Source organism: Ostrinia furnacalis, unplaced genomic scaffold (assembly GCF_004193835.3).
Source record: "Ostrinia furnacalis isolate ACB-3 unplaced genomic scaffold, ASM419383v2 OfSCF4876, whole genome shotgun sequence".
Taxonomy (NCBI): Eukaryota; Metazoa; Arthropoda; class Insecta; order Lepidoptera; family Crambidae; genus Ostrinia; species Ostrinia furnacalis.
The window spans coordinates 224,620-234,562 of NW_021135115.1; the positions used below are offsets into that span (position 1 = coordinate 224,620).

At 35.8% G+C, this 9,943-nt stretch overlaps 2 protein-coding genes across 6 annotated transcripts in view; one reads left to right on the forward strand and one right to left on the reverse strand.

Moving 5' to 3' along the window:
- The window catches only part of Frl (formin-like protein), a 90,671-nt gene extending 82,275 nt beyond the window's left edge, over positions 1 to 8,396 (forward strand). For 4 of the 5 annotated variants that reach the window (XM_028314641.1, XM_028314636.1, XM_028314638.1 and 1 more), the window contains 3 exons: positions 193 to 294; positions 1,352 to 1,456; positions 5,937 to 8,396. In XM_028314641.1, the coding sequence (XP_028170442.1) occupies positions 193 to 294; positions 1,352 to 1,456; positions 5,937 to 6,149 (420 nt within the window). In that variant the 3' untranslated portion in view covers positions 6,150 to 8,396. Of the gene's footprint in view, positions 1 to 192; positions 295 to 1,351; positions 1,457 to 3,500; positions 3,616 to 5,936 lie in introns of all 5 variants that reach the window. The other variant, XM_028314639.1, reaches the window with a different exon arrangement.
- Positions 8,387 to 9,937, reverse strand: Ppcdc (phosphopantothenoylcysteine decarboxylase). Its single transcript, XM_028314642.1, has 3 exons — positions 9,746 to 9,937; positions 9,461 to 9,664; positions 8,387 to 9,206 (listed from the first exon to the last, which is right to left on the reverse strand). The coding sequence occupies exons 1-3, from the start codon at positions 9,863 to 9,865 to the stop codon at positions 8,937 to 8,939; spliced, it is 594 nt and encodes a 197-aa protein (XP_028170443.1). The 5' UTR covers positions 9,866 to 9,937; the 3' UTR covers positions 8,387 to 8,936.
- Between the last annotated feature and the right edge of the window lie 6 nt (positions 9,938 to 9,943).

Genomic DNA, 9,943 nt, shown 5'->3' on the forward strand with positions numbered 1-9,943 from the left:
TCGACGTTGATAAAGTATATCACGGCGCGCATCCTAGCCCTAGATTTTTATAACAGCATGCTCATCTTGCCACCTGACAGACTTCGTTAAAGCTACCTCAGATTTGCTTACTATGTCGTACGTTCTACAAGGCCTTCTAGATTCTGCTGCTGATGATGATGTGATGGTAATGACGATAATGACGTGTTGCAGGACTCATTCGCGATGTGCGTGGAGTACTTCGGCGAGGCGCCCCGCGGTTGCGACGCGAACGCTTTCTTCTCGCTGCTCGTGCGGTTCACGAGAGCGTTTAAGGTAACTAAGTTGTGCTTATTTTGATTATAATAGGTTCATTTGATAATGATAGGACAATTTAATGAGGCATGCTTACACGTGTTTTAAACATGTTATATTTGATGAAAGAAGAAACACTAATTGAGCCACCTGTCCCAAATTCACGATCTTTTGCTTGCCGGGCAAATACTCTGATAACCGAGCTAAGAAGAAATCAATACAATACCTAGTAATTAAGACCATCTGTTACTCTTTACGATTTTTGAATTTTATTTTACGTTTGAAATTGATTATGGTGCTAATTAAAAAACTTCCTTACTGTGCCAAGAGAAGGATCGCGGTTATTACAATATCTATCTCTATTTACTTTTTCTCTTTATTTATTCCACATAATAGGTCTTATAATAACTTATCCATTAGGTAATAATACAAAATGGGTTTAGTAGACCTACATTGAAATACTGAAGTTATTGACCAGGGATGTTATGGATAACTGTAACCGAAACTATCGGATATAAGAAATAAAAAAATATCCGTAACCGTAACCGAAACCGATTCAAAAGTTTCGGATAAAGGCGGAGTTTCAATCTTAATATCTATATATATAAAAGAAAGTCGTGTTAGTTACTTCGCTTATAACTCAAGAACGGCTGAACCGATTTAGCTGAAAATTGTCAGGGAGGTAGTTTAGAGCCAGGAGAAGGACATAGGATACTTTTTATCCCGTTCGACAGCATTCCCGTGTGACTTGACATGAAATGTCAGTCACTATAAAACGTGGTATAACAAAAAAGAATCAGACTTGGAATAACAAACCACGCGGGCGAAGCCGCGGGCGGAAAGCTAGTTTTTAATATTTGTTACTTGTCTGGCATCTCTTGGGACCATTCTGATATACCTGCCTATTTTACATTTATCATAGTACATAAAGTGACAAAGCGGGTCGTGCAGCATCTTGCTATTTGAAAACCTTTTTAAAATTCTAATATCCGTAACCGTGTCCATAAACGAAACTTCATATCCATAACATCCCTGTTATTGCCACATTTATATCATCGTTTCATCCAAATTCCTTCAGCAAGCGGACGCAGAGAACGAGCAGCGACGCCGGCTTGAGCAGGCCGCGGCGCACGCTGACACCGTCGACCCGCACAAGGCCAAGGTCGCGCAGAAGAAACAGCAGGTGAGAGGGGAAGGGAAAGAGGGTTGGGGGGGCGGTGTTGGGGAGAATGATTGGGGGTAATGTTACAGTTAGTTTGAGAGGATATGTTGATGTGCGGTCAGTACCAAAAGTATGTTTACTTAGAGCCTGTCCAGATGACGCGTTTTTACTCGCGAGTTTTGAATAGCGCGATAGTGAGGTACTATAGTCTGGTCCGGGAGCACGTAGGATTTTGTCCAATGACCCCTAGCTGCCCATCCGTATCGCTCGCGTGTAATTATGTTGCTGTCGCGCTCGCACACTCACTGCGGGCGGTGGACCTGACTATAGAGGTTCGTACATTCGGTCCACATGCAGTCGCGCGTTTCGTCTAAGAATCTCAATCGCGCGATTTAAAACGCGCGTGTAAAAACGGGATCTTCAAACGCGCGTTAACTTTTATTAGTAAAAGCCTGCGTTTCGAATCGCACGATTGAGATTCTTTAGTATCTCACTATCGCGCGATTCGAAACGCGCGAGTAAAAACGCGTCATCTGGACAAGCTCTAAGGAGATGTGAAGTTTGGAGGTATAATTCACAATATACACGGGACATTAGCAGTAGTTGCCAACAAAAAAATGTCTTGTGTATTTCTATTTTTGTGCTGACTGTACTGATAACATACAATAATATTGATGTGTCTTATGAAACGAAGTAACTGTATGGAACATCATTCTTTCTAACTCCACTCATTGATTTGGTTATTTGTTCATTATCATTACACATTAATTGGCAAAAATCCATTATAAAGTTTCAAAATTCAAGCTAAACAAAACAGTGTAAATAATGAAAATCAATGTAAAATAGGGATGACACTAGGGCGTTTCTCAGTACAAAAGTTCTCCACCGTTACGTTTTCTTAATTTTTAAAATATCACACATAAATAAGAAATGTATTTATTATCCGGTATGTGACAGTGAAAAGTGACGTCACTATACATAATTGACGTACTAAATTACAGCATTTAGGGCTGATTGAAAAATCAGCCCTTATATAGCTCAATAAAATGTCTGTTGGTTAAATATAATTAACCACATAAAATTAGTAAAATTACAAAATATAGGATTGTTGCGGTGGTAGAAACTTTAAACAGAAATGCCCTTCCTCCTATCGTTTGATTGAGGCATTGATTGAGGTAGCAGGGCCTCAAAGGGAGAAAGGTATACGTACCTCTGATTGGTCCCTCCTCCACTGTATATTCGGCTAAAAACTGTCTCAGTTAAACGATAGGAATGTGTAAATAAGGTATTGTTTTAATATGTGTTTTATTTAAACCTTTTCTATCGAGTTTGTATTTATTTTCAGTAAAATCAAAGCCCTAATACTGAGAGGCAAGTTCCAAGACATTTAGACAAAGCAAGCGTCTGTGGAATTTATGTGTATTTCGCTTCTATTTTTCTAAGGAATTAAAAACTCTTTGCTTGAGAAAATAAAGCACAATTTGAAACAACACCATGTATAAAGTTTGAGTTTGCTTAGACTGGCTCTGTGTATAACGCTTCGATGGTGAATGAAGACGTAGTTTTTTGCTGCATTTCTATTTTAATTTCATAATCTTAGCCAGTGACGCGACTTGAATATTGAAATTAATTTTATTACTAATGTTTTGTTTTTATGCGTTTTCAATTTATTTATTAACACTACCTTGACTTTCTACGAATCTAATGCTTTTTAATAATTCTTATTAATGTATTATTTTTTTTCTTAATTTTTTTTGTCACATTAGAACGTCAAGGCAATGTTACTTTTTAAATTGATTTTCTCGACTTCATATTTCACTTTGTCTTTGGAATTACTAAGCATTGTGTGAAATCTGATATTTATTTTCATTTAACTGTAGCGGTGATGGTCATTATTCCTCGACAATCTGGTGTAACGTGGTGTTGGTATTTTTATAGTGACGATTGTGGCAACATTAATATTTAAAAAAAAAAAAAAACTGCTAATTTTTTTTGTGAAAATGTTGCCACATTCCTCGCAATAAGTACTGTAGCGGTGATGGTAACACCATAAAATTTCTCACAGAGGTTTAACTACGCGGCCGTCAGCGCAGGCCTATTGCAGCAACAGTTGTCTCAATTGCGGCACAATATTGAGCCGGTTTAGCCGGGCCTAGGCCAGTCTCTGGCATTTACCGGACGTAAGTCGGACCGTTACAGACCGGGGCCTATTCACTTGTGTGTTTACTATACTAACATGGGATGCGTGTGGAGTGAAATATAAACGTTGTTTAGTTATTGATTTTAGGGTTTTTTTTGTTTTAAAGTATGGCAACATCGATTTGACAGACGTCATTTCTGTCCGTATTAGCAGAGTAAATACAAATGAGTAGGTCATCTTCATAGAAACGCACTGGCGCGGTTTTTGTGTGAGCGCGCCAACACGTATGCGGCGCGCACGCACACTCTGACAAAATTTAGCGGGGAGCCAACCAAGCCAAGCCAAGCCAACCAGTCGTGGTTGCGCCGAATTTTGTCAGTGTGTGCGTGCGCGTCGCATACGTATATTGGCGCACTCACATACAAACCGCGCTCGGTGCGTTTCTATGAAGATGACCTACTCATTTGTATTTACTCTGGTATTAGAGGAACGAAGATGTTAAACTGGATTCAATCTCATGCGTAGAATAGACTGCCTTGGATCACTCGTTTTTGAATTTCAAACTACCTATGTCTGGGATTGAATTAAGTTTTAAACCTTGTGTTGTAATATGATCTTAGAGTTTGAAAATAGAATTTGATGGATTAGATTTTATAGCGTAATTATTAAAATAAATAAACGGTTTTTTTTTGTTTCACTAAATAACGTTTATAAATAAAAAAAGGTCTGAGCAAAAGAAGGCCAAACATTGGTAAAATTAAATTGGCTGAATCAAATGAAGTGACTAACTTGGAATAGACAATTTTAAAGAGAAGCATGTTATGTGGGAAAAAAAACGTAGTGGGATATTGTGGGTAATCCAAAACAATAATTAAGACTCAATAATAGTCATAATTGAAAAATAAACAAGAGAACTTCGATCAATTATGTGAGCAACATTTATAAACCCCAGTTTATGAATAAAAAATAACTCTTTTTTGGTCATTAACCAATCAGTTATTCTATTAAAAACCCGGGGTAACTCACACCAGATTAAGAATCCAAGATGAACTTTAGTTTCATAGTATTAGAGTTGATTCCTAATTTTTGTATCATAAGTATATTAGGGAGCTACAATAACCCTGAGGTAGATTTGTGTAAAGCAATCGTAATCATTTGACAGTTCATAACGTGCGATAAAGTCAGTTAAACAAAGCGTTTGACAGAATAATCGTACGTTATGAACTGTCAAATGATTACGATTGCTTTACACAATTCCATCTCTGATCACGCGGATTGTAAGCATGTTCACGGTGCGTTCTATCCACTAAATCCAACCAAATAGGTACAGAATAGAATACCCGTCGAGGAATCTAGGGTTGCCAACTCAAAAAATGTGACAACGGTCATACTTTTAGTGGAATATGTAAATAAATTTTGATTTCGTTTCTAGATCAGATTTCAGCGTGAAAAATCAAAAGGATAAGTAGTTAACGCAATTTTAATGCTACCCGTGTCACATACGTACATATGCCACACAGTCTATAGTCCAACTTAAAGTCTTCTATTACTCATTCTGAACGTTTCAGTGTGTAATGTAATAGCTTCAGAAGATTTTTCTTTTTAACTTAAATAAAAATCAAATCTTCCTTTTTGTGAGTGGTATCCCTGGATAACTCGCTTCTTAGTTCTTACATTAGTAACGATACGCGTGTGTAGTAAAGGCCCTCGTGTTTTATAGACTTTTGGACGCCCTTTCCCTTATCAAGTAGTTACCCGATTACACTAATTTAGATGATTGTGTGAAAAATGTATTTAAATTAATAATAAGAACTTAATCATAAGAAAGTTAAAAAGATAAGATGGTTAGGACTATAATTTATCTCGATATTCCTATAAGATTTACTTTTCAGTTTCGCTTTACTTATACAAGTGTATAATATATAAAAATCTGTATAATATGTAAATATATTTTCTCTCCTATGCGGCACTTGCATGGAATAACAGGGAATGTCTTTATATAACTAATATTTAACCACTTTGGTGCTATTTGTTACTAAACGCTTGGCTGAGTTCTAATTTTTTGCATACTTTTCTGCTTTGTATGTACAAAAGATGCGTTTTTGTTTATTTACCTTTATCTTAAATATTAGGCTTTTGTTTACGCTTAGCCCCCTTAAGTATTTTTATGAAAGTCTAATTTATTTCTACTGATATAATTAGCTTGCATGTGATTTACTCCTAAGTTGTATTATTTCGTTTTAATTATCTCTTCCCAGCTATGTAGCAAACTAGTAACTCCTGTTAGATGATTTTGATTTTTGAACCTTAAATAAAATGTATTTAATGTACAAATTACAAGAACATAACTTAACCCACCAGGAGGCTGTGATCAACGAGTTAAAAACGAAGTCGCAGGCCGTCGGCGAAAAGAAACTGCTTCACCAGGACGAAGTATACAACGGGGCTTTAGAGGACATACTCCACGGGCTTCGGTCCGAGCCCTACCGGCGTGCGGACGCAGTACGTCGCTCGCACCGTCGCCGCATCAACTCGCACCGCCTCTCTAAAGGGCTAGACGACCTGGACGTATGATACGAGCCAAACGGGCAGCCGCCCGACCCAATTCTCACCCCGGTCCAACTCGCAGTCAACTCGATCAACGCGCGCGAAAAGAAACGCAAAGACCTCGAAATGGTGCACAAGAAAAACACTATCTCGATTTACAACATTGAGGAGGACTCGGGAGATTTCCACCCTGGGAACACTCGACGTCCCAAAATGTCGAACTACAGAGTCGCCCCCACTGAGTGCGAGGTCGACGACCGGTGCGAGCTTATCAAGTCCACGTACGACGTCATATCCAAGTACACGCGAGCTATGTTCGACAAACAAAACGAAACCGTCGTTTGAACGATGTGCCTATTTATAAACTTCACGTGCATTACAATCAATCGAGCTGGTCTTGCCATTGGTGAAAAATTATTATTGCAATGCACGAGAAGAAATAATTTGTTACGCCTACAATTTCATTCCATTCCACGTGTGACAGCGAACGCAGTATTTTGCTACGAACACTTTACAATTAACTAATTTGTGAGACGAAAGCTAAGCTTTTGGTAGTTTTATTTGTATGCCGCGACACGTAGTAAGGCGCTCCGCAATCGGTTAGCGCCGTTCCTAAGATATTGAGTAATTTAATAAACCCCTTCTAGAGTTATTTGGAAGAAATCGCTCTCTAGCAATTGGACCGCCTGATAAGACAAAGGAGCGGCTTTAACGGGAGCGAGCACAAAGTAGTCTAAAAGCGGCAGGCCTTGTAGTCCCGCTAGATAATAAATAGCCTTGTCTAATATACGCACAGTTTTATACCCACGTATTTTAAATCCGACCCAATTTTTACAAATATTTATTACCCAGTTATATGGCTTAATATAATGTAACAGTGTCCTTAAGATATTTATACTCGTATACACCAATAAACGACATTTCGTACTAACGAATCTTATAGAATTAAAATGTATATGCATTTACAGCATTTTTGTACCAATAATGTGATAGTTCAAATTGTTCTCTCTATATTTGCATTTTTTAATCTGGCAATGTTATAGTATTGTAGTATGTAGCATTTGTATGGAGCATGACAAGTTTTTGTATGTTTAAATAAATTCCACTACAGTAAACGAATACGTTAAGAATAATATTTTTCGTATTAATCTTTTTAAGTTAGTTTGTTTTGATTTTTCTCCCGAACGAACACTAATCCGATCTGACATGAAACTCGAATAAATTCTTTTATTAATTTGTAAATATTAATTTTCTTTATTGTGAAAGTTCCAATTTCAGAAATTGCATAGAATGTAAATATAGTATTTTTATATGTATTCACTCAAGGTACTTGAGAGTTAGGCATGCAATAAACTTTTGTAGGATATTATAATTGATAATATAATGTTATTATTATTACACAATTTCGTCTGAAATCGGTACTATTACAAATTAATTATATTGAGTAATTATTATAATTAATGATTAAGTAATTTAATATATTCATTGCTTAAGCACTTTAGTTTCTATTAAAGTCTGTAAGCAATTACATCAACGTAATATGTTTGAAAACATATTTACTGCCTTTTGTGATAAAAAAGCATAATTGTTTACTATTGTATCAATATACGAAATATTAACACTTCGCAAAAAAGGGAATAAATTATTAATATCATAATTTGAGTCATTATAATTCTATTCTTAATTCTTATATTTGATTGTTACTTACTTTAAATTTAAAATCAATAGTCATTATGTGAGATGGCTTTTAAGAATTTTTAATTGTTAATTTCGCGTTGATGTAATTACATGCATACGGCCTCCCGGGCTACCGTAACATAAGGGTGCTTGAACGCACATTGCTACGTATCTTTTGCTCGTGTATTTTTTATATATTTTATATGGTTTCGCTAAGTCACGACGGATTCGACAAAAGTAATGTTTGTTTAAATTATTAATACAGGGTTTTATATCAAGCGAATATGCACAAAGACTTATTACAATGAGGATGTCGAATTTTCTCAATATGTTGTGTATAATTTGATATTAATATTGATCACACAGAAGTGAACATGTTAACAAAGTTATTGTCATTCTTGTAATCTGACTACAGATTTTTTAATGAAACTATTTTATTATTTATTCAAACTTCCCTTCATAACTGAAGAACCTTTAATTTTGTATTAATTACGAATTTTTCTTTTTATCATATCAATCGTCTTCACTGTCTGTAGTTGGAGTCATGTTTTTAAGTTTAGTAGAAGTTTATGATGTTTTCTGTATAGTTATTTGTATGTAATGTACCTATACAATACAAGAGTTTTAAATGGTTTTAATTAGTTTTGTTCTTATTGCATGTATGCTAGCATTAGTACCAGTATTCAGCGATGCAATAAACAAAATACATTTACATCTACAAAAATGGTTTTATTTTTGATAAAATGGTATTGCCACACTGTAAGTTATTGCATAATGTTACAAACTTCATTAAATATGAATCTAACACTAACATTCCACTGCCCATAACACAGAAGACGTAACTAAACAATATTACTCTGCAAGTTTTATTCATAACATGTCAGATATTGAACACAATGTTATTTAATATTTTAGAATTGCAGTGTGGCACAAGTGATATAAAAGTCATACAATCCATCACAAGCACACAAACACACATTATAAGACAATCAATACCTCAGTCAATATTTTTTTAAATTAATAGAAATAATAAAACTAAAATAACACAAAGGTTAACAAAATATATTAAATATTATTTACATTGTAGAAAAAACATTATCACAGTATAAACCAAAGTCGTACTAAAAACAAATCAACTTATAAAACAATGACATCTAATTCCATTTTGTTTTTTATGGCTTCAATAATGGCAGGGACTTCAGCCATGGCCCCTACACCGGTGTCCCCACACATTAGAGTTTTGCTGATCGGTGGGATTTCAGTGTGGCCCCAACTCTTCAAGGCTGCTATCTGTTGAGCTGTTATAGGGTGCTCCCACATTCTGGTGTTCATTGCAGGACAGAACAATAGAGGCTTTTTCAAATCCCAAGCTCTTGTTGTACAAGTTAGAAGGTTGTCACAGATACCCTGAAATAAAAGTATCATGTTATCAATCAATCTTGCTTAGTATCCAACAACTTGGCAGGGTTGCATATTGCTTTACAACATTACATTCGTAAAAATCAAACAAATACTTATGTAGTTGGATGAAGGTTTCATAGATGAAAAAGAAAAATCCAACAAAATTACATTTAATGGGACAACAAGCATTACATTTTAATATAATCTGACCTACTAGTCTCAGTAAAGGAAAGTTTATCAGGCATAGTTATTATTTTTACCTGTGCCATTTTAGCAAGAGTATTGGCATCCAAAGGCGCGATGACCATGACATCGGCCCATTTTCCGAGCTCAATGTGCAATACTGGGTCTCCTCTATTCCTCCAAGCATCCCATTCCGATTTGTCGTCGTACATCAACACTTTGGAAGGGATTTGAGTTGGATCGAAAAAGTGTTTCGCATGTTCTGTAACAATCACCCGGACCTGAAAGATGTTAATAGTATTAGTAAACGTTACATAAACAAACGCAAAAATAAACAGAAGCAATGTTATTGTTGAACTAACCTCAAACATAGGGTAGTGATCCGAAACTTGTTCCAGCGCAGCTTTCACAAGAAATGGTAATTTTAATGCTGCGACGCTTCCAGTAGCGGCCACTAATAGTTTGCATTTCTTTTTCTCCATGATAAATTTTCACTTTCAATAGATAATTAGAAAAAACATTGGCATAAAAACAACAAACAAGTCATATGACATTGACAA

Excerpts from the sequence above, each read along its gene's own strand:
- Ppcdc (XM_028314642.1), bottom strand. The coding sequence starts at position 9,865 with ATGGAGAAAAAGAAATGCAAACTATTAGTGGCCGCTACTGGAAGCGTC. Across the intron at positions 9,665-9,745 it reads ATCACTACCCTATGTTTGAG|GTCCGGGTGATTGTTACAGA; the intron begins GTTAGTTCAACA and ends AACATCTTTCAG. Across the intron at positions 9,207-9,460 it reads CTCTTGCTAAAATGGCACAG|GGTATCTGTGACAACCTTCT; the intron begins GTAAAAATAATA and ends CTTTTATTTCAG.